The 21,363-nt window shown below is 56.0% G+C and overlaps 7 protein-coding genes across 7 annotated transcripts; 3 read left to right on the top strand and 4 right to left on the bottom strand.

Moving 5' to 3' along the window:
* Positions 1-120: 120 nt before the first annotated feature.
* QBC33DRAFT_546366 (putative acetyl acetyltransferase) lies at positions 121-2,097 on the top strand. Its single transcript, XM_060428652.1, has 4 exons — positions 121-321; positions 418-467; positions 543-618; positions 685-2,097. Exons 1-4 carry the CDS (start codon positions 257-259, stop codon positions 1,694-1,696), a joined length of 1,203 nt encoding a protein of 400 aa, XP_060281108.1. The 5' UTR covers positions 121-256; the 3' UTR covers positions 1,697-2,097.
* A 139-nt stretch (positions 2,098-2,236) lies between these two features.
* On the bottom strand, positions 2,237-7,374 carry QBC33DRAFT_546367 (uncharacterized protein). The gene is made up of 7 exons (XM_060428653.1): positions 6,640-7,374; positions 6,462-6,562; positions 5,823-6,408; positions 4,871-5,719; positions 4,374-4,817; positions 3,032-4,315; positions 2,237-2,965 (listed from the first exon to the last, which is right to left on the bottom strand). Exons 1-7 carry the CDS (start codon positions 7,270-7,272, stop codon positions 2,408-2,410), a joined length of 4,455 nt encoding a protein of 1,484 aa, XP_060281109.1. The 5' UTR covers positions 7,273-7,374; the 3' UTR covers positions 2,237-2,407.
* A 463-nt stretch (positions 7,375-7,837) lies between these two features.
* QBC33DRAFT_546370 (uncharacterized protein) lies at positions 7,838-9,237 on the bottom strand. The gene is made up of 3 exons (XM_060428654.1): positions 8,568-9,237; positions 8,452-8,511; positions 7,838-8,356 (listed from the first exon to the last, which is right to left on the bottom strand). The coding sequence occupies exons 1-3, from the start codon at positions 9,129-9,131 to the stop codon at positions 8,327-8,329; spliced, it is 654 nt and encodes a 217-aa protein (XP_060281110.1). The 5' UTR covers positions 9,132-9,237; the 3' UTR covers positions 7,838-8,326.
* A 1,014-nt stretch (positions 9,238-10,251) lies between these two features.
* On the top strand, positions 10,252-12,273 carry QBC33DRAFT_517480 (FAD binding domain-containing protein; the record flags this gene model as incomplete). Its single annotated transcript, XM_060426191.1, has 3 exons — positions 10,252-10,285; positions 10,369-10,675; positions 10,743-12,273. 3 exons carry the CDS (start codon positions 10,252-10,254, stop codon positions 12,271-12,273), a joined length of 1,872 nt encoding a protein of 623 aa, XP_060281111.1.
* A 2,567-nt stretch (positions 12,274-14,840) lies between these two features.
* QBC33DRAFT_456735 (general substrate transporter) lies at positions 14,841-16,706 on the top strand (the record flags this gene model as incomplete). Its single annotated transcript, XM_060424822.1, has 3 exons — positions 14,841-14,956; positions 15,049-15,324; positions 15,398-16,706. The coding sequence occupies 3 exons, from the start codon at positions 14,841-14,843 to the stop codon at positions 16,704-16,706; spliced, it is 1,701 nt and encodes a 566-aa protein (XP_060281112.1).
* Positions 16,707-18,298: 1,592 nt separating this feature from the next.
* Positions 18,299-20,064, bottom strand: QBC33DRAFT_188366 (uncharacterized protein). Its single transcript, XM_060422496.1, has 2 exons — positions 19,502-20,064; positions 18,299-19,427 (listed from the first exon to the last, which is right to left on the bottom strand). The coding sequence occupies exons 1-2, from the start codon at positions 19,902-19,904 to the stop codon at positions 18,595-18,597; spliced, it is 1,236 nt and encodes a 411-aa protein (XP_060281113.1). The 5' UTR covers positions 19,905-20,064; the 3' UTR covers positions 18,299-18,594.
* Positions 20,065-20,988: 924 nt separating this feature from the next.
* On the bottom strand, positions 20,989-21,363 carry QBC33DRAFT_621874 (ankyrin repeat-containing domain protein; the record flags this gene model as incomplete). Its single annotated transcript, XM_060432821.1, has 1 exon — positions 20,989-21,363. A coding segment is annotated over one exon (369 nt), but the record flags the coding sequence as incomplete, so codon positions are not given.

The following is a 21,363-nucleotide window of genomic DNA, read 5'->3' on the forward strand; positions in this document are numbered from 1 at the left end:
CCAAGAAGCCTAGCTCCAGTTCCTGGCGGGGCTGCCCCTCTGATGCATGCAAGGGTTAGGGTTGGCTATTGATGCAGCGAAAAGCGGTGAAAGGAATTTTGTCCAGGACCAAGACAAACCCCTGAAAGAGCGAAGACGCGGCCTTGCTGGGCGCTTAGAATATCCACGAGCACTCTCCCACGGTCTCATCCTCGATTCGACTCTGGTTTCTCCTCAATTCTTACTTGGTAACACGTCGATACGCACAAATTTCAGCATGTCAGGTCTTCCTCCAGTCTACATCGCCGCTGTGGCAAGAACTCCCGTGGGGTCATTCCTTGGGTAAGTTTTGACCCCAATACCCCTCACCGCCGAATCCGGAGGGAGGTCCCACGACTGCAAAACGGACACACGAACTCACCCTCTGAACCTGCCCAGCTCTCTCTCGAGCCTCAGTGCCACCCAATTGGGCTCTCATGCCATCAAGGGTACGATTTCACTCATTCTCATTTCGAGTTATCCCCAAAAACCCCCTCTCCAGCGCTGACAGACAAACTTCGCAGCTGCTGTCGAGCGAGTCCCACAGATCAAGCCTGAAGATGTCGATGAGGTCTTCTTCGGGAACGTGCTCTCGGCCAAGTACATCCACCCATACCTTGCTCTCTACATGCAGTCCCACTGACCGTGTTTGTCCCCCTAATCCAGCCTCGGCCAGGCACCGGCTCGCCAATGCGCCATCAACGCGGGGCTCTCAGAAGCCGTCGTGTGCACGACGGTGAACAAAGTCTGCGCATCCGGCCTCAAGGCGATCATACTCGGCGCGCAGACCATCATGACGGGCAACGCCTCGATCGTCGTCGCCGGCGGCACGGAATCCATGTCCAACACCCCCCACTACCTGCCGAGTCTCCGCACGGGCGCCAAGTACGGCGACCAGACGCTCGTCGACGGCGTGCAGAAGGACGGGCTCCGCGACGCGTACGGCAAGCAGGAGCTGATGGGCATGCAGGGCGAGCTGTGCAGCCAGGACCACGGGCTCACGCGCGAGATGCAGGACGAGTACGCCATCAAGACGTACCAGAAGGCGCAGGCGGCCACCGAGGCGGGCGTCTTCGCGTCCGAGATCGCCCCCGTCGAGGTCAGCGGCGGGCGCGGCAAGCCGGCCGTCAAGGTCGACCGTGACGAGGAGGTCAAGAACCTCAACGTCGACAAGCTCAAGGCCGTGCGCCCGGCCTTTGTGCCCAACGGCGGCACCGTCACCGCCGCCAACGCCGCGCCCCTCAACGACGGCGCCGCCGCCGTCGTCCTCGTCTCCGAGGCCAAGCTCAAGGAGCTGGGCATCAAGCCCCTGGCCAGGATCGTCGGCTGGGGCGACGCCGCCCGCGAGCCCGCCCGCTTCACCACCGCCCCGGCCCTCGCCATCCCAAAGGCCATCAAGCACGCCGGCCTGACCGCTGGCGACGTCGACTACTACGAGATCAACGAGGCCTTCTCCGTCGTCGCCCTCGCCAACATCAAGCTGCTCGGCCTCGACCCGGAGAGGGTCAACGTCTTCGGCGGCGCCGTCGCCATCGGCCATCCGCTGGGCTGCTCCGGCGCCCGCATCGTCACCACCCTGACCACCGTCTTGCGCGAGAAGAAGGCCAAGATCGGCGTCGCCGGCATCTGCAATGGCGGCGGTGGTGCTTCCGCCATCGTCATCGAGAACTTGCAGTGAGCCTGGTGGAGTGGGACATAGAACGGGCGGGAAAGCTCGGTAAGAACCTAGTAAAACAGGGGAGCGACATGGTGTGTGTCTGGGACAGCCTGGATGGGAGCGTTCATGCATAATACTATCGAGAAGTCTACAACTTCGTTGCATCGACGGGCATCCTCAAAAGCTTGCCAAAGTATAGGTAATTAATGGGAAATTCCATGAATAATGTGGCTTTTTAGCACTAGGATAACGCGGTATCTTTTATGAAGTGCTCCAGTGACCTCCCACGCCTCTCGGGGTTATCAGTAAACAGGAGAGAGAAAAAGGAAAGGAAAAAAGAAATGAAGCCAGCATCGATCCATCCATCGGTCTCAAAAGAAAAATGGGAAAGAAAAGCGCTTCCATCCCATGGAGTAGTGTACATAATGGGGAAAACGCCTAGCATCTTCTCCTGCCCTTGGGCTCCTCACCGCCTGCATCGAATATACCTGAGCAAAGGCTTGGAAAGGAAAAAACATGCCCTGACGGCTCAAGCCACCACCACCACCACCACCGCCGCCGCCACCACCTCTACCCTGCAAAGTTCCGTGTAGCCTCTTGTTGCACATGGTTACGTCCAATGATGAGCTAACCCAAAAGATCGCGCTGAAGTCGTGATAAGTTCAAGGAAAAAAATAAGTCGACGCTGGATGTAGACTTGTGCTGGAAGCTGTTGGCGCACGCGGAGGCTGTTTAGGAAGTCATGGCCGTATCTCCGCTCTGCCTCTGTGCCGAAGGCAATGGGACACCCTGGTTGGCCCACTTCTGATAGTCCTCATTCATCTTCTGGACCTCCTCCTGGCTCATATTCTTCATCCAGGGGCTGTTCATGACCATCTTCTCCTTGAACCTCTCCTCGCGGACCTCCTTCATGAAGACTTGCTTATCTTCGTGGAATTTCCGCTCGTCAGCCGAGTCGAAGTGGGCCGTGTTGTAGACGAAGTAATCCGAAGTGTCCTTCTCGTATACGATCTTGTAGGAAAGCAGGCAGATGCGCAGGATCAGGCCCTCGTGGACAAACAGAGGCTTGGGTTTATAACCGTCATCGGAAGAGTCATTAGCACCCGATGGGAGGTTCCGCTCAAGCAGCACTTTCTGGAGTCGTGACCGAATGACGCCTTCCGTGTGCTCGATGCGCATGTACGACGAGATGTAGTACTGCCACTGCTCCTTACGCTCCATCTCGTCCGTGTAGAAGGTGGTCTCATCTTTCTGCAGCCAGCGGACTGTTGTCTCCTTCTTGGACGGATACTGGCGAGGTAGATTGTTAGCGAGGGGAGAAAACAGACAAGACGCCCAGCAGAGCTTTGCACTTACCCAACAGATGACAAACATCTCGCCGTCCTTGATGCACTTTTCAGCAAACTTGCGCGCGCTGATCTCGGTCTGGTAGCTCGTCTCCTCTTGGTGGCGGCTTGCCAGATACTCCCTGACGAGCTCCTTCGTCTTTTCGCCTTTCGTGTCGGGGTTGTTGCACGCGAGGCCAACCCGGCACAGGATCTTGAGAAGGTCCTGGATGGTGTAGAGAGTCCAGCCCTTCCTCAGATAGTAATGCCGGAGAATGTCTTGATACCTGGCCTCATCTATCTCGCCGGTGATGAATTCCTCGATCAGCTCCGTGGTGCGAGGCCAAAAGGTCTCGGGATTTTCATCGTCGAAGAAGTGCATATCATCGCGGACAAGGCCAAGGACTTTGGCCGGCTTCTCGGCCTTTTCGCGTCGGATCTGCTCAATGACGCTCTCCGGGCTGTTCTTGACGCCCTCCAGTCTGCTGTATAGCGCCTGGAAGACGCTGAAGAAGACGAAGATGTTCTGGTTGCAATAGAAATTGTACCAGGAACGTGGGAATGGCGCGTCTGCCTTGAGCTCGCCATCAACGTCGAGCAAGGCGCCATCATGGTCATCCCTGCGATTCCTCGCTTCCTTGACTATCGTCGGCCGAGGGACCGTGGGCAACCATCGGTCGTTGGACACTTCCGGGACAGCGACGTCTTCTGCGGCATCGGCAGCTTCTTCGTCGTTGCCAGATCCGACATCGGGTGTCGTCTCCTTGCTGCCAGATGCGGCGCTCTCTTCTTTGTGCGTCCGCGACCTGCTGCCGTTGCGGCCGGGGTCCAACACGCCACGAAGGAGGTCCGATTTCTTGCCATTGCGGCGAGGCCGCCCATTCGTCAGCTCGGCCGGCGTTGGTTCGTCTTCCTCTTCCTCGGCCGAATCCTGGTCGATATCCGCAAGCTTCTCCTGGACCAACTCCTCTGGGAGGTCAAAGAATTGAGGGATGAAGTTTTCGAAAAAGTCCAGGATGCGCCTCCGCTCCATTGCATTGTGCTGGCCACCCACAGTGGCGAAGACGCTCATGAAGCGGAGGAGGTCGAGGAGGACATCCTGATCTTTGAAGCTATAGAGGAACTGGTATCGTGGGGTCTTGCCCTTGGCGGCTCGGGCGCGCCTCTGCTCCTCGTGCCTCGTCTTGATAACATCGACAAGATGTTTCGCCGAGAGGGTACGCTTATCGTTCGACTTGACTTGGATACCCATGTGATCGAGACTCTTCAAGTGCATGTTCTCAGTCTGGCTTTGCCAGACCTTTTCCCACTCACGCTGTAGCAAAAAAGTTAGTCATCAGCACATCCTCTAGATTAGGGGGAGTGAAGCATACCTGGGTGAACCGCCACTCCTCATCCTTCTGCTTCAAGCGTGCCATGACTATGGGGACGACGGAGAACGGGTTGCTGAACATTTCGTTGACAACCTGGCCACCCTTCACCGGACCGTATATCTTCTTAAGAACACGTTTGTAGATGGAGGTGCTCTGGCCACCCAAGGCGAATGGCATCTTGAACGTGCCTCGCTCCGTCTCCGGCTGGGTAAGCATCTGCTGCGCGATTGGCTCCAGTAGCTGGATGCACTTCTGATTCGCCTCGATATAGAAATCGTAGTCGTGGCGTTCTTCTTCGATACGATGAAGGCCTTCTTCGTAGCCATTCTTCCGGTGGGCAACAAACCCCGAATCCTCGGATGCCCAGGTCGGATGTGACGCCCACTCATCGTTAAGGACCGAGTTGCACAGCTCGTCGCGGCCACTACACTGCTTCATACGCTCCTACACGGTGTTAGAGTATGCCAGCCACAAGGTAGAGAGAGATGTTTACTTACGCGCTTGGGGAGAAGGCGATAGCTTGGCCCGTAGCCACGACAGTTGCTCAGGGAGACACGCCCAATGGGTGCCCCTGGCAGATTCTCAACCTCTTCATCCTCGCCATTGCACTGGAGCAAGGACGTCAAGAAGTTCATAAGATCGGGGCTAGACCCGATGAACTGACTCGCCTTGTGAACGAGCGCCTCCTTGGTGATTAGATCCGTGACGAACAGGTTGATGAGCTTCAAGAACTCGTTTGTCGTCGTTCGGTTTCCGATCTGCTTCTTGACGCGATCGAAGAAGTGCATGTCCTCCGGATACGAAGCTGCAACCGGCAACGGCCCAAGAGGTTCGGGCATGATCGGCGTCAGGGTAGGCTCGACGAGTGGACCATCAGGGACACCTGGCTTGTGGGACAGCTTGGCCCTCTTGTTTCCACTCGAGGTAGCGGCGACAGATCCTCGGACGGCCGACGTCGGCACTTCGGAGACTGGAGCTGTCGAGGCGGGGGCTGCTTTCTCAGGTCGAGGTCTCTTCCTGCTTTCCTTACCAGCGCTCGCCGGCGGCGCAAAATTCCCTACAGGGGGCATCTTTGGCCCATCCCGCGTAGGCTGTCCAGGCTGGAGAGAGGGTGCGGCGGCGGCAGCGCCTAGGTTGATTGCTTCCTCCATCCGAGCGCCGGCTGATCTCGCTTGGGCGGCAGATTCGGGGAGGAACTGCTTGAAGTCTTCGAGAAGATCTGGCGCGGTGTGGAACAGGGTTGTCACCTGAGAATAGACGTCCTGTATGGGTTTCTGCTCTCTCTGGTAGGTCTGGAGGATCTCGAGAAATTGTTTGTAGATTTCTGGCTTGTCCTGAAAGCGGTTCTGAGTGAGGAAGTCAAGGTTAGTAACAGGGGTAGAGTTCGCTCAGAGCGGAGGGGAGGGATCGAATTTTTTTTCGTATAGCTGGTTTTCAGACCGCACTCACCTTGATCTTATTCACGTAGCTAATAGCATGGTTGAATTCGACAGGGGCACGCTTTTCCATGGTGGTCTGTTGCGAAGGACCGCCGTTCACATTACCCTGACCACCCGCTGGAGTTGGAGTATGCGCATTCCTTGGTACAGGGGCGAGGCCCACAGCAGAACCGGCCTGGATTGCGGGTACCGCCCTCTGCTGGTTCGGACTGTTGCCCTCGAAAGATGCACTCTGACTGGAGCCAGGAAAGGGGGCAGGGCCGGTGGGAGCAGGAACACTGAAGTTGGCTTCGGGGCTTTCGGCAGCATTCTGCACCTGTTGCTGCTGCACTTGCCAGACCCCGGGGCGCTGGCCGATATATGCCTGCGTGGGACCAGGTGCTGGCTGGCTTGGCTCTGGCGGGACAGGCCTTGGTCCACCGATCGAGTGGATTGTCGAGCCCGAGGGCGTCGTCACGCGGATGCTGTTCGGGTTGTTCTCAAGCCCGCATTCAATCCGATAGCCTGGCGGCAAGAAGGTGTTAAAGCCCTGGATCAGGTTCGGGTGGCCGGCGAACAACTCGGAAACTCGACTAATGACTCCTGGGGTATCAATGCTATCGAAGTCAGCGACTCAGCCATGACTACGATATTACCAGGCGCAGCTTACGTTTGGCTCTTGAAGTCTTTCATGATGTCTAGAAATCTGTTGTACACGTCTGGCTGCTCATGGAACTGCACCTTGACTTGGTCAAGGTAGCTCAGCGCGTCCTGGGCATTACATCTGTCAGCACGTCCACCCGAAGACACGGCAAACAAAGCATCGATCGAGGCCCTCAAACACTCACATTCAAGATGGGCTGCTGGCCCTGAGGTACTCCCCCAGGCCCCGCCGGTGGGATCGGGTGGCCGCCGCCGCCGCCCATACCCGAACCAAAGGGAATCTGCTGCATCACCCGAGCACCGTCTTGGGCCGCCGGTCGAGCATTATCCTGCTGCAAGGGTCCGCCAAAGATGGAGGCCGGGCCGTTCGACGCGCCGAGGGAGTTGTTGGGTCCACTGGGGGCGTGGGCCAGTGGCGCAAACATCTGATGCTGAGGTCCTGGCCCGGTAGGAGGGCCGGGGTGCTGCTGTGAAGGCCGGCCAGGATCATTATGCATCGGGCCCCCGAAGTTGGAGACAGGGCCAGGATGAGGGCCCATGGGCATGGATTGGGTTGAGCCTCCGTGGTTTGCGAGAAGGCCACCGGGGCTGTGGATCGAGTTCATGCGCGCGGCAACTGGCTGGTGGAGGGGTATTGAGCCGGCACTGCTGTGATGAGGAGCGCTGGGCTGGTATGGTTCTCGGTGCTGTCGCTCAGTCTGCTCGCGCTCCCGGTGTGCTATCTCGTCCTGTTGTTGGAGGGCTGCCCGATGACGCTGCTCGTCAACCTCACGGTCGCGGTCGAAGGCCGCGCCGCCGTGAAGCCCTTGCGAATTCATAGTTCCAATAGACCTGTGCTCATTGCATCCCAATCAGTATTTTGCTGCAGCCAAATACGCGACCCAGGCTGTAGCATAGAGCGGCAACTCAGGGAGATTGCGGGGGAAGGCGGGTAGACTGGGCGAAAAAGACGAAGGGATCGAAAGGGGAGGGACAGCTTACAAGGTTGACGCGCGTGTCAACTCTGCATTTGCACCATAGAATGCCTCAAAAACCTAAGAAGGAGTATGCTGAAGTAAGGATTTTCAAATGCCTTAAAGACAAACGCGGCCGGGACTGCTTGCGGGTCGAGGAATAGGAGAGTAGGAGAGGCGCACTTTGGTGTGTGATGCCAGTTCTGGGAGCTGCAGCAGATCTTCTTCTCTGACAGAGACGGGACTTGCCGACCACCGATAAGAGAGGACCCACTTCGGCAGAACCCATTTTCCCACCCAGTTCCGCGATAAGGTACCTTTCCCAGGTACCTATTCACTCATTCCCCTTGCGCCGTTGGTCGATGCAATTCACCACAAACCTGACTTCTTCTCAAGCAGCCTACTGATGCATACAGCAATAGATGTAATCCTTTAGACTTCTAAGCACAATGCAGCTGTCCCTGCGGCAGAAGCGAGAGCAAAGGTCAATAAATTATCAGACAGTCTTGGTGTATATGCTGCGGTATTGCCCTTTAGATACTCTAATCCTCCATGAATGGAAATTCCAAGCCCACCACTTTGCTGGTAATTATCCAAGGCAACTGGCCTGCCTGGTGAGTAGGTAGGTACCTACCTAGTCTTGTGGTGGCGGTGGAAGCTGTATACGTAGCAGACAATTATCAAGTAGGTAGGTATATTTCCATTCCCCGTCATTCATAATCATTAGAGTCTGGTCCAGCCTCGATAACTAATTCCCGTCATGATCCAAACCCAACGCCATTCAGTGTTATCCATGTCCCTCGGAAAGCAAGCCATAACGGTGTGCCAATGGTGTCAATGAACCTGAGGCAAAATACAGACGTACAGCTAACCACCGCTTTGCTTCATCACGAACCATTTCGTCTCGGACAGACGAATATCAGTAGTTTCGTACACCCTTCAGAATCCACTGTGACACGGTCAGCATCTTTCAAGAAGCGGAGCTGCAAACCATAAAGCGGAGGGGGAGGGGGAGGGGGAGGGGGAGGGGTGAGGGGGCCCTACCAGTTGACCATTCGCAACAGAACCCGCAACATCGACAACCTCGATATTGTCTGGCTGGATCTATCCCTGCGTGTTAGCAACCGCTCCGACGGAAGAATAACGACGACTTGACATACCACTTTAGTGCCATCCCTCTCCTCCCACCAGACTTCCCTATCATTGCCAATAGGCTTGACTTTCTTGCCCTCCGGCCACGGGTGAAGGGGGATTATGTGCGCCTCGACGAACCGTTGCAGGTTCCTCTGCGCCCGCTCGTAACCCTCCTCTCCCTCATAGGCATTCGCGCCCAGCGCACTGTACTCTTCCGGGTCCTCCCAGGGTTTCCTAGGAAGGTTGTCGATGGCCGAGTTCAGGGGAGCCAGAACAACCGAGTTCTTGGACGAATCTTCGAGGCGCTGGGACACGGACCCGATGTCGCGTGTCATGCCGGCGAATATGTTGATGCTCCGATCCCGGCCCATCACGTCCGAGAGCATGACTGAACTGGAACCTCCCGCGGAGGGAGAGTCCGGGCCGTGTCCCGAAGACTCTACGATTGGGCGTTGATTTGGGTCGAGCTTGAGGCCTGGTGGCATCTGAGGGCCGGCGAAGCCTCTCCCACCTCGATGGAGGGGTACGACGACTAACTGTGAAGAGACCACGGCGCTCAGGGCGAAGACAAAAAAAGACACGAGTCTCATTCTGGGTCTACTATGGGACGAATAAAGGTTTGATGGAAACAGTGTCGTGCACCGAAATACAGGTAGCTAACAGGGTTTGCTAAGAGTTTCAACAAAACTTGGACCTGCCCAAGATTAACCGGCCCGCGATGGTGATACCATGACGTATGGCAGTGTCATTTGATACGGCACGTGACATTCGTTGAAGGCGCCGCATTACCTATGGTCCTATTGATTGGAGCCTATTGGCCCAAGGCGTGAACCGCTATGGACTCATGATATGGACTTATGGTAAGTCCAAGGACAACAGTCTGGGCAACAAACTGGGGTAGAATTTCCCGTGGGCTGCCTTAGCCGACGACTTTCACATGCCAGTATGGATAGGTACCGTCTGAAGAAAGCAAGACGACCGGTGTTGGATCATCTGACTCGCCAAATCTGACTCTGGGGTAAAGTGGTGCAGGTGATCTTGGCGGCGGAGAAGCCGGCGTCCGTCACATGTGAAGAACGGTGGGTGGCGCTGGTTGGATGCTTAGATACCACCTCTCTCCTGCGTCTCGTCATGAAGCGTGTTCGAGTTAATCAGACCTAAAGATTCCAGTGCGAGCTCCATAGTGCAACTGAGACTGTGCTGCCTTTAGTGTGCAAATAGTGTGCATTAAGCCTCGGCACTTCAACCTAGCGACCGGACTCCTCGGTCAATCTGCCTGCGAGGTACGGGGGGGTGCCCTCGGAGAAGTCGCCGGTTCTCAAAAAGTAACATCAAGGGTTAGCTGGCCGCCTCGTGCTTAAATTGGAGAACAAGTGCACCGTTGATTCTTCATACGCGCATGTTTCTGGGATCAAAGCAAATAAAATACCCTCGGTGAGTTCCATCATGACGGCATGGCACGTTGCGGAGGAAACCCCTACTGTTGTAGTCCCTGTCACTGGGCCTTTAGACCTCGGCTAACGAATCAGAGTGTCAGTAATTCAAACCGCAAAGGGCAGCTAAAAGAGGCCGAGCATCTACTCCAACATTCCTTCTGACCTGACTCTCCCTCTCTCTCTCATTTTTCTCCCACACATCAATCTCTCTCCATACATTTTCCCAAGCTCTCTTGTCATTGCCTCCTCACCTCCAAGGCAGTAATCAGTCAAGATGGCACCCAGAGTTATCGTCGTCGGTGGTGGCCGTAAGTCTCCCCCAATTGCGCTGCTGGCTTAGACCCCGCAATGCTGTCATATCTTCACATGCGCTAACCAGTGACTTGTACAGTTTCCGGACTCAGCGCTGCCCACACAATCTACCTGGCCGGCGGCAACGTCGTTGTCCTCGACAAACAGGGCTTCTTCGGAGGCAACTCGACAAAAGCCACATCCGGAATCAACGGTGCCTTGACAAGGACCCAGGTCGACCTCGGTATCCAGGACAGCGTCAAGCAATTCTACGATGACACCCTCAAGTCCGCCCGTGACAAGGCGAGGCCGGACCTCATCAAGGTGCTTACCTACAAGTCCGCCGCCGCCGTTGAGTGGCTCCAGGAGGTCTTTAACCTCGACCTGACCCTGGTCTCGCGGTTAGGGTGAGTCGCAAATCCCATCCAACCCGTCCCCGTCCCTTAAAGCTTCTTCTGTTCTAACTCGAGTCAGTGGTCACTCGCAGCCCCGAACCCACCGAGGCCACGATGCAAAGTTCCCCGGCATGGCCATCACCTACGCCCTGATGCAGAGGCTCGAGGAGCTGGCAGAATCAGAGCCCGACAGAGTCCACATCATTAAGAAGGCTCGTGTCACTAGCCTCAATAAGGATGGACACACCGTTACCGGTGTGGCATACGAGGTCGGCGGTGAGACACACTCATTGGATGGGCCCGTGGTCCTGGCAACTGGTGGCTATGCCGCAGACTTCAGCGACAGCTCTCTGTTGAAGAAGCACCGGCCGGATACCTTCGGTCTCGCCACCACAAACGGCGCCCACGCCACTGGCGACGGTCAGAAGATGGTCATGGCCATTGGCGGTAACGGCATCGACATGGACAAGGTCCAAGTCCATCCCACAGGCCTGGTAGACCCCAAGGACCCTGGCTCCAAGTGGAAGTTCCTTGCCGCCGAGGCTCTCCGTGGCGAGGGCGGTCTCCTCCTCAATGCGGACGGCGACCGGTTCTGCGACGAGCTCGGCCACCGGGACTATGTCTCGGGCATGATGTGGAAGGAGAAGGACAATGGCAAGTTCCCGATTCGCCTGGTCCTGAACTCGAAGGCCTCCAATACCCTCGATTTCCACACCCGCCACTACTCTGGCCGTGGCCTGATGAAGAAGATGAGCGGCAAGGAGCTGGCCAAGGAGATTGGCTGCTCACCGGAGCACCTCCAAAAGTCCTTCCAGTCGTACAACGCAATCGCCGACGGCAAGCAGAAGGATCCGTGGGGCAAGAAATACTTCACGAGCTGCCCCTTCGACATCGACGATACCTTCCATGTCTCGGTGATGGAGCCTGTGCTCCACTTCACCATGGGCGGTGTTGAGATCAACGACCGCGCCCAGGTCCTTGACATGGAGCAGAAGCCCTTTGAAGGCCTCTTTGCCTGTGGTGAACTCGCTGGCGGCGTCCACGGTGCCAATCGGCTCGGTGGCTCATCCCTTCTCGGCTGTGTGGTCTACGGTCGTGTCGCCGGCGACTCGGCAAGCAACTACCTCTTCCAGCAGGCGCTGAAGGGAAGCACTGGTGCCGCCCAGCGCCTCGGCCAGATCGCCCTGCACATTGACCCGTCGCAGCCTGGCAAGTTCTCGGTAGAGTGGTCATCATCAGGCAGCGGCTCAGAGGTTCCGACGACCCAGAGGACCGCCGCCGCCGGGCCGACTCCCACGGAAGGCGGCAAGCCCGCGGCCAAGCCAAGCGAGCCCAAGAAGTTCTCCATCCCCGAGAAGGAATTCACCATGGAGGAGGTCGCCAAGCACAACACCAAGGAGGACCTCTGGGTCGTGGTCAAAGGCGTGGTTATGGACCTGACCAACTGGCTTGACGAGCACCCGGGCGGTCCCCAGGCGATCCTTAACTTCATGGGCCGGGATGCTACTGAGGAGTTTGAGATGCTGCACGACGACGAGGTCATCCCCAAATACGCACCGGAGCAAGTCATCGGACGGGTAAAGGGACAGACGCCGACACTGGAGATCTGAGTGCGGGAGGGAGACTGTACTATTTTTTATTTTTACTTTGGCTTACAAGACAGAGAAGCTGGCTATGACTCGAGTTGAGATGGTCTCTCATTGCAGCCTGCAGCTTCGCATTTAGAGCTGTATGTACTCCTGATAGCTTCCGGTACTGGGTGAATTGGATTTTGTGTTAGAAACAAGAAGGAAGGGGCAATTGCCTGAGTTTTGTATAGATACTGCGGTACACCGGTTGACATCCATGAACCTCCCGAGATTGCGAAGTCTCAAGTTGCTCAACCTAAACCACCTACGTTTAGCCTTGTCCAACTAGCTTTGTGCTGCCAATACCGGCACAGGGAGACGCCGAGATAACACACACAGGATGCGGGTACGGACTACGCAGAGGCAGAATCAAAGCTAATAACCATCTAGCTGATCCAGTTGCATGCCATTGCTCCCATGCTTCACGATGTCCTCCCATTAGACTCTGTGACAGCTTCTTGGCTCGAAAAGAAGCAAGACAGTCTGGGGCAGAACCGGGAGGAGGCCTAGCAAAATGGTGGGTGTGTCCCCACCAGAGCCCGCCCCTCTTCTCCCGTCTGGGGAGCAAACCAGCGAGCGCGCCAACTGAGACCAAACGTCACAACTACGTATTATGAAGCCCAGCTGAACAGCAGCAACAACATCCAGCGAGAGCCGTCAAATACCGCTCTGGTACTCTTATGTCACGAACATGTAGAGGCCTCGCTGACTTTTTTTTTGGCGGGGAAAGGGAGTGCCAAAACTCCAGCCGTAGCCCAGCAGGACATTAAAGAGAGCGTCTTGCGGGGGGAATCCAAACGATTAAGCGGTGCGCGGGCAACCGATGTGGTTCGGCACCCGACAAGCGAGGGAAGACGGCACCGAGCGTGGCTCGAACGAAGGGGCACGGATGGGGGGGTGTGGTGCTTGTTAATTTGAAAGCTGCATCACGCGAGGGATGTGATTGGGGGGTTGCTTTTTTTTGTCTCTTCCTCCCATCTGATCTGGTAGGATTCAAAGGACTCCGGCCGCAGGGATGGCCCGGGCTTCTCAGCCCGCATTTGATAGAACCATGGATCGGTTTTCTCTCAGCTGGGCGGAGCTACGATAACTTTAACTCTATTCGTAGCCGTCTGGGGCAGAAGGTTTGGTGCAATAGCCTCGAGACCTGCATCCTTGGTCTCGAGAAACTGGTTCCATGACAAAGATAGCCAGGGGGAAAGCAAGCGTCCAGTTCAACACGCCACAAACAGAGGAGAAACGCGGTCCTGGTTGGGTACTTATTAGCAATCGTTGCTTGCCTGGAGCAGCCAGTAACAAGCCATTGCGCATCGCATCACCGCTGTTTGGCACACTGGACTGCTTCATGAGAGAACAGTCTTACCTCCCTGAACTAACATTGAGCCAGTCAAGTGCATGAAGTGGCTAGGAATGGTGCGACTTTTGGCTTCCGCCAGGCACCTGAACCTTCCTACCATGGAGGTTCCTACGGCGTAGGGGAAGGGAGGGTGGGAGGTTAGAGGCGCCGTTTCATACAGCCAGTTCAATCATTCATACAGTCAGCTCGGTCAATCAGACCGCCCACACATCCCCCAAAGTTACCACCCACCAGGAAGTATCATGCCTCATCCTCCACACTTGGGAAGCACAGCTAGGCTAGTTAGGCAGAGATCGACCACGATCGTGTAGTACCTAGTGTCTCCTATGCAGTGTGCACCAACACACAGTAAGCGTCCGGCGTCCACAATCGACCAATTGGCTGCAACTCCCGATATGAGAGGTACCTTGGCAATACAAATAGTTATTTCCGCCTGTGTAGGCACTCTTGTACTTCAGATGTACTGATTTATAAGGCGCCTCCGCCTTCAATCCCCGCTTCAGCATCCCATGCGAAGGCCGAAAGTGCCTCGCCCAGTGCCTTGCTTGGTGAGCCTAGGAGTACTCAAACTTCGTGCCGATTCGTAGTATCTGTTAAGCTCGAGGTTGGTTTAACGTCTTGCATGCACCGTATTCCATGTTATGGGAGCAAGCAACGGAAAACTGCCCTTTAAAAGTCCACGCGGGGTGCGCTACTTGAAAAGCGACTGCCATTAGCATCACCTGAAGTGCCAACAAAGCTTCGCTGAACAGGACCACCATAATAGTGCGGTACCAATCAAGTACATATGGATCCTTTCCCTGCATGAGACTTGATGACTAGGTGGAGAATGGCTAGCAAGCTCGGCAGCGGGCTTGGGAGGGGCCGGGGGCAGGCCAACCTGACGGAAGAGGAATGGTGGATTAAGGGGAAGCGAGTTGGAGGGTGACAATGGACCATTGGGACAGTCCGCCAATCAGCGCGCGCTCCCCCGGACGAAGACCAGAAAGTGCGATGGGCTCTCTCGCCATTTTTCCCTCCCTGTTCTCCACTCTTTTCCCTAATCCAATCCATCTCATATTACCCGCACCCAGGCAAAAGACTGCTGCTTGCTCGTCGTCAAATGGTCGACCGCACATCTGGTCGAGTCAACTCGCGACATCATCGGCCAACGAACACAACGATCCTGGCCTGACCGTCCCTTACCGTCACCATGGCGATTGCCATGGGCTGGCACAAGCCCGATAATGTCGCCGGCTCGTCGGCTCCCGCCATCATGGTCGGCCTCTTCGTGGCCACCGGCGGGATGCTGTTCGGCTACGATACAGGGTGAGAATACCGCGATCTCTTGCAAAAGGAATTTGGGAGGTCGTTGGAATACTGGGAGGAGGACTAAGGCTGACCCGCGTCCGTTGTCGTAGGTCCATAAACGGCATTCTCGCAATGAAGTCGTTCGTGAGGCAGTTCACAACCGGCTACATCGACCCGAAAACACACGAGTTCGCCATCTCCCCGGACGAAGTTTCGATCATCGTCGCCATGCTCAGCGCCGGAACCGTATTAGGCGCCTTGCTCGCCGCTCCCTCGGGCGATACCATCGGTCGGCGGCGCTCTCTCATCGCCTCAGTGGGAGTATTCTGCTTCGGCGTGATATTCCAGGTTTGCGCCCATAACATACCCTTGTTGCTGGTTGGAAGGTGTGTATTGCCATCCCCTCTCGACGTATTCCTTTGGCGAAGTGCGGTCTTGGATTGACGCGGGACCAAATAGGTTCTTTGCTGGTGTCGGAGTTGGAACAGTTTCGGTCCTCGTACCGCTCTATCAATCGGAAATGGCGCCGAAATGGATAAGAGGAACTCTAGTCTGCGCCTACCAACTATCTATTACCGTGGGATTGCTGTCGGCTTCCATCGTTAATATCATAACCTACGAAATCGATGGGTCCGCAGCGTATCGGATCCCCATGGGCCTTCAGCTCACATGGGCCTGTGTCCTTGCGCTGGGTCTACTGGTCCTCCCGGAAACACCACGATATCTCATCAAGCGCGGGCAAAAGGAGGCCGCTGCCCTGTCACTTAGTCGACTTCGCCGCCTTGACATCACCCATCCTGCCCTCGTGGAAGAACTCGCCGAGATCGAGGCCAACCACGAATATGAACTAGCCTTAGGTCCCGATACCTATAAGGACATCTTCTTCGGCTCCCCGCACCTCGGACGGCGGACACTGACGGGTTGCGGCCTGCAGATGCTGCAGCAACTCACCGGTGTGAATTTCATCATGTACTATGGTACAACCTTCTTCAACGGAGCAAACGTCTCCAATCCTTTCCAGATATCTGTCATCATGCAGGTCATCAACACCGTGTCTACCATCCCTGGTCTGCTCGTTGTCGAATCCTGGGGTCGACGAAACCTGCTCATTATCGGAGCCATTGGAATGGCCATCTGCCAATTGCTTATTGCCTCATTTACCACCGCAGTTGGAGATTCCATGCCAACCACAGCCAACAAGGTCCTCATCACATTTGTTGCCATCTACATCTTCTTCTTCGCTGCCTCGTGGGGCCCAGTCGCGTGGGTCGTCACGTCCGAGATCTACCCTTTGAAGGTCAGGGCGAAGTCCATGTCTATCTCGACTGCCTCGAACTGGCTCCTCAACTTTGGCATCGCCTATGGAACCCCGTACATGGTCGAGACCGGCCAAGGCTATGCCGATATGGGCGCCAAAATCTTCTTCGTATGGGGGGCGTTCTGCATCGTTGCTGTCTTCTTTGTCTGGTGTATGATCTACGAGACAAGCAAGATCAGTTTGGAGCAGATCGACGAGATGTACGAGAGAGTCGACTACGCTTGGAACAGCAAGCGGTTCGAGCCGAGCTGGAGCTTCCAGCAGATGCGAGATTTTGGATATTCCGACAGCGGCGTCCAGCCCCAGGAACAAGCACACGAACTCCAACCGGCCCGGACGAGCAGCACTACTACCACGTCGAATTCGGATACTGGCGTTAGCGGGACAAGCACTTCTTCACAAGACGATAAAGTCAATCCACAAATGGGTAATGTCGACTTCAGTTACTGAGCCAAGGCTCCTATCACTTGCTTATTGGTAGTGTCACCCGCTGCCATCCACTTTTGACGTTCTTCATCACATTCTTGGGGGTTATCAGCGACGGAGTTATGACGTGAAGGAGTTAGGGGAACACGGCGATTTCTTGGGTATCAACACGTATTTTTTTCTGGCTATGCGAGGGAACGGAAGGGGGTGTTATCATCGTTACCCTTCGAAACCCAGGGTCCTGGGAATCATGGATTGGATCGAATCAAGGGTCGGCATACTGCCTCGACAAGGGGTTGGAGATCGGCGCAACGGCGCCCTGAAGAGGAAAATACATTACAAACTCGACAGACTCGTGTTCCTTTTTGTTTGTTTTGGAAGGGATGGGAATTGGGGGATCAAGTGTCCTGGCAAGGCAGGCTTTGTAGTGTCTGGTTTGACAAAATACGATGACTTTAAGCCAAGCCTCTCAATGTGTCTCCGTGCCCTGAACACCACATGGAACTGTGACGAGCAAGAACGGGTGTCCGGAACTGTTCCTTGTCTTTTACCCTTTCTTTATCTGGCTTGCTGGAACATCCGGGATTGACGGTCGCCTGAAGTTCAAGCTCCTCGTCTCCTCTCTCTTGGTCAACCGATTCTACCCTTTCGATCCAGTCCTCGTTGAGAGTTGAAGACGGCTACGTACCTGGTCCAAGCCCTGTCCGTCCGGCGAGCTAGATGTCTTCGTTCGTATTCTCAACCACACCTCTCTTCACCTTTGGACGCCGGGGGTGTTGGTGTTGGGGGGTTTCTTAGCGAGAGAAAAGGTAGCTGCGCAGGTTCTGCCATCTAGCGCCACGGCTGTTCCCTACTTCTACCTCAACCCTTATCCTGTTAACTATTGAGGGGGTGTTTGGGGCATTCGTCCACCCTGTCTTTCCAACCCGGAATTGTCTTCGAGGCAGGAAGATAGCCACCAGGCTCCACGCCTGTCCTGCCTCTGAGAGGAACTAGTATGGGGCCCAGGCCATCATTCTCGATGCTCCGAGGATGTGTGGACCGTCAATTGCCTCCCGGGAGGTTGGGGGGCAAGTCCCGGTTATCTTGCCTCGGACTCTGACCGATTGTTCCGTTGACGGGGAGACCCTTATGACAAACCTATACCGATTCTCGTCTTTTCGGGGAGTGTCTAGCCTAGGTATGAAGGCCAACCACGCAGGTCTGATCTCGCTGTCCTTCCTGTCGAGGGATATCGTACATTTCCCTCAGATCAGATGGGCTGCCACTCTGAACGACACCGGGGCGTGTGGCTGGCGGTCCGACGAGTTGAGTCAGTAGCATGGATATATCACAAAGTACGAGTGCATCTGGATTGCAACGTCTAAGGTGAAGACATCGCACGGGTGCTGTCCCTCACCAGGCAGATCTGTTGCCCTGGTCTGAGCTAGAACTCCAGGTTGAACACTGTCCATAATCTTGCATCTCATAAGAGAACCCGGTACTATTGTCTTCGGCAATCCCGGGTCCTGAATAATCGACGAGCTGTCATGGTGTTGACAGAGGGATGTTGGGGAGATAAGCTTGATAGACTGTAAATTCAGCGACAAAAAGGGGATACTATAGTCATTATGAAGCCCCGTACTTCCAGGTCAATCTCTCAACGCAACTTGGAAGCCCCTTGGTAGGAGGAATATCATGGTTATCATTAAGGATTACAAATTTGCGCTCTCTGGGAAAACTGCGAGCTAGGAGCTAGGTGTAGATTACCGGCCTGCTCGTTCTCAACACACCACTTCTGGGAATCGTACAGCTGTTTCTCATATGCTTCCCCGTTTCAGTCCAAAATCATCAACATCCCCGCAGCCTGGCCTCCAGCTAGACGAGGATACATCCCGTCCCCGTCGCGGCCCCCCTTCAGCAAAGCAGTCACCTACCATCTCTCCCTATCCTGCCGACTCAGCTCATCTCGGAAGGCATTGCCCCCGTCAGGGTGTCCGAGGTCCATACGCCTATCCTCGGTCGGCGTCCCGGCCAGGCTACCGAGGGCATCGCTATCCCTCCGCGGCAGACCGAAGTCGAAACTTTCATCCCGGCCGGGCACCTCCTGGCGCCACCCGGTGGCCCCTCCACGGGCGGCATGTCCCTCCGCTGCCGCCGCTGGATCCGGCGTGTCGTGGTACTCGTGCCGCCGCGCCTCCTCCGCGGCCCCGGCGGCGGAGGCGCCTCCGTCCTGGTCCATTAGGCGGATGGCCTGCTCCTTACGCTCGCGGCGGCCCCTACCCGGCAGGCGGATCCTCTGGCGGCGGCTCTTGCCGACGCCGTAGCCGTGGCGCGAGCGGCTCATGATGTTGCCGAGGCCGATGCGGCGTGAGTGGCGGTTCCACAGGCAGGTGCCGATCAGGACGAGGGCGACGAAGCCCAGGACCGTCGGCAGGCCGATGTACAGCGCGGGCCCCGTCGGGGCCGTGGCCTTGGGCGGGAGGTAGGTCGGCGGCCTGGTGACGAGTACGGTGGGGCCCGTGAACGGGGTCATGGCGCCGGCGCCGGGTTGCAGCGCGGCGATGCTCAGCGAGATGTTGACGGCCTTGGTCGACTTGTCGGTCAGGATCTTGGAGTCGACGGTCCAGGCGCAGAAGGACCAGGCCGCGGTGGTTTTGCACGAGTAGGCCTGGTCCATTATGTCGCCCGTGCTGGTGTTGAAATAGTTGGCGATGACTTCGACGGTCGTGTTGGTCCCGTTGAAGAATGTCGGGTCCCAGGTTACTAGAGGAGAAGGGGGAGGATCAGTCAGGATGAGGCGGTAAGATATGGGAGACCGGGATAAGGCAACCGCTTACTGTAATATGTCGTCCCCGGGTAGAGGGAAGTACCCATAGTAGGCAAGCAAAACGGCGCCTTGTCGCCGTCCTTGTTGTGGCAAACGGGGAACGAGCCAGCTCCACCGGTCGCCGTCGCTGTCGGGATCGGGGGGTCGCCGGTCCGGGTGGACACCTCGCCCATGCTCGTCCGCGTAAAGACGGTGCCGGTCACATCATTGGGGGCTCCCGAGATAATGGTTGGGGTGCCACTAATCGTCGTCAGGACGGGAGTGACTGTCTTCGGCTGGCCGGACTCTTCCACCGTCACCCATGGGTCCGTCGGGTTCGCTGCAGCTCTGGCAACCTTGGAAGCGGCTGGGATAGCATTGGCCGTTTGGAGGAGCAGCCATGTTGATGCTAGCATATATCTGGACGCGTGCATGATGAAAGAGGCCAATTGTAGGGACCAATTGCTGGGAATTGCGCTCCAATTGGATTCGAAAAAGGATCGAGGATATTTTAAAGTGAGTGGATGCCCCGATAAAGGAGCTACAACGAGTGAATAAGTCGACCGGAACGCCGGGAGCTCACAGTTTGCAGTGCCGTGCGGAAGAGATATGGTTTCTTGACGCGGTCTCACTATTGGTGGTGCCAATTTCTGATTCCTCCAAAACTCGCACGTGACGTGCACCGCCCTTCAATCAGGACCCTGGTCTCAGACGGATCCTCCGCCGCGGATCGCCCTGGATGTCAACGGATCTTGATGAATACACCAGACCCCTCAGCATTGGTTCTTTCAATTTCCCTTTCAGTTCTTTTCAGTTCGAATGCGTCGTACTCCGGCCAATGGCAAAATTGTTGCACTAGATACCATGCAATGCGCGATTCGGCACCGCCCCTGGCCGGGGCAATAAGGAACAGAGGTAATTGTTGGGTAACCTCAGCCTCAAGCGATCAAGCCTAACTGTTTGAGTCAAAGTTTTGCTTTTATTCGGGAGCTTCAATAGACATACGAGGCATAATTCCAGACTAGGACGGCTAGTTTACAGACATGCGTATATACAAGGGTTGTTTGATTCAATGCAGGACGATAGAATAGGTAAGGGAAAGAGAGGCCTTACCAGGTATGCAGGTTGGCTCCTGACAAATTTCGATGCCAATACCAGGATTCCTTTAATGTCCAACTGACACGCGTGTTCCTACGCGTGCTGGGTTTCTTCCAGACTCTCAAGTCATTGGTGCCCTAGTCAGATCCTTCCAGAAAACCAGACCAGACGCGAAGATCGTTACCAGAGCTGATTACGCGTGGCGGCTGGCTGACAAGCAGCTGACTCTCTTGGGGCTCTTGACATGGACTGTCTCAGCGAGTCTACTTAGCAAGCTGGCCCAGATTTCCCTCTCCTAGTTTCTCTAACTGAGTGCATGAAGGTACTAGAAGGTACTAGAAGATACTAGAATAGAGTAGACAACTATATATTTGCGGCGTCCCCCAGACCCCTCCTCTGTCACGCTATGAGAGAAATAATAGAGGATTAAAATGAGGATGAGGAGTAGGACTTAAACAACTTGACGACAGCCTCGTGCCCCTCCGCGGCAGCCCGCGACAGCGGCGTCCGGCCATCTCCATCCTTTGCGTCGATCTCGACCTTGCCTGTGCCAAGCAATAGCCTGACGACAGCCTCGTGCCCCTCCGCGGCAGCCCGCGACAGCGGCGTCCGGCCATCTCTATCCTTTGCGTCGATCTCGACCTTGCCTGTGCCAAGCAATAGCCTGACGACAGCCTCGTGCCCCTCCGCGGCAGCCCATGACAGCGGCGTCCGGCCATCTCCATCCTTTGCGTCGATCTCGACCTTGCCTGTGCCAAGCAATAGCCTGACGACAGCCTCGTGCCCCTCCGCGGC

This window comes from Phialemonium atrogriseum (assembly GCF_030411735.1).
Source record: "Phialemonium atrogriseum strain 8032-3 unplaced genomic scaffold QBC33scaffold_22, whole genome shotgun sequence".
Classification (NCBI taxonomy): domain Eukaryota; kingdom Fungi; phylum Ascomycota; class Sordariomycetes; order Cephalothecales; family Cephalothecaceae; genus Phialemonium; species Phialemonium atrogriseum.

Excerpts from the sequence above, each read along its gene's own strand:
- QBC33DRAFT_546366 (XM_060428652.1), top strand. The coding sequence starts at position 257 with ATGTCAGGTCTTCCTCCAGTCTACATCGCCGCTGTGGCAAGAACTCCC. Across the intron at positions 322-417 it reads CCCGTGGGGTCATTCCTTGG|CTCTCTCTCGAGCCTCAGTG; the intron begins GTAAGTTTTGAC and ends GAACCTGCCCAG. Across the intron at positions 619-684 it reads GGGAACGTGCTCTCGGCCAA|CCTCGGCCAGGCACCGGCTC; the intron begins GTACATCCACCC and ends CCCCTAATCCAG.
- QBC33DRAFT_188366 (XM_060422496.1), bottom strand. The coding sequence starts at position 19,904 with ATGCACGCGTCCAGATATATGCTAGCATCAACATGGCTGCTCCTCCAA. Across the intron at positions 19,428-19,501 it reads CCCGGGGACGACATATTACA|TAACCTGGGACCCGACATTC; the intron begins GTAAGCGGTTGC and ends CTTCTCCTCTAG.
- QBC33DRAFT_546367 (XM_060428653.1), bottom strand. The coding sequence starts at position 7,272 with ATGAATTCGCAAGGGCTTCACGGCGGCGCGGCCTTCGACCGCGACCGT. Across the intron at positions 6,409-6,461 it reads AAAGACTTCAAGAGCCAAAC|CATTGATACCCCAGGAGTCA; the intron begins GTAAGCTGCGCC and ends TGACTTCGATAG. Across the intron at positions 4,316-4,373 it reads AGGAGTGGCGGTTCACCCAG|CGTGAGTGGGAAAAGGTCTG; the intron begins GTATGCTTCACT and ends TTTTTGCTACAG.
- QBC33DRAFT_546370 (XM_060428654.1), bottom strand. The coding sequence starts at position 9,131 with ATGAGACTCGTGTCTTTTTTTGTCTTCGCCCTGAGCGCCGTGGTCTCT. Across the intron at positions 8,512-8,567 it reads AGAGGGATGGCACTAAAGTG|ATCCAGCCAGACAATATCGA; the intron begins GTATGTCAAGTC and ends ACGCAGGGATAG. Across the intron at positions 8,357-8,451 it reads CTGTTGCGAATGGTCAACTG|TGGATTCTGAAGGGTGTACG; the intron begins GTAGGGCCCCCT and ends ACCGTGTCACAG.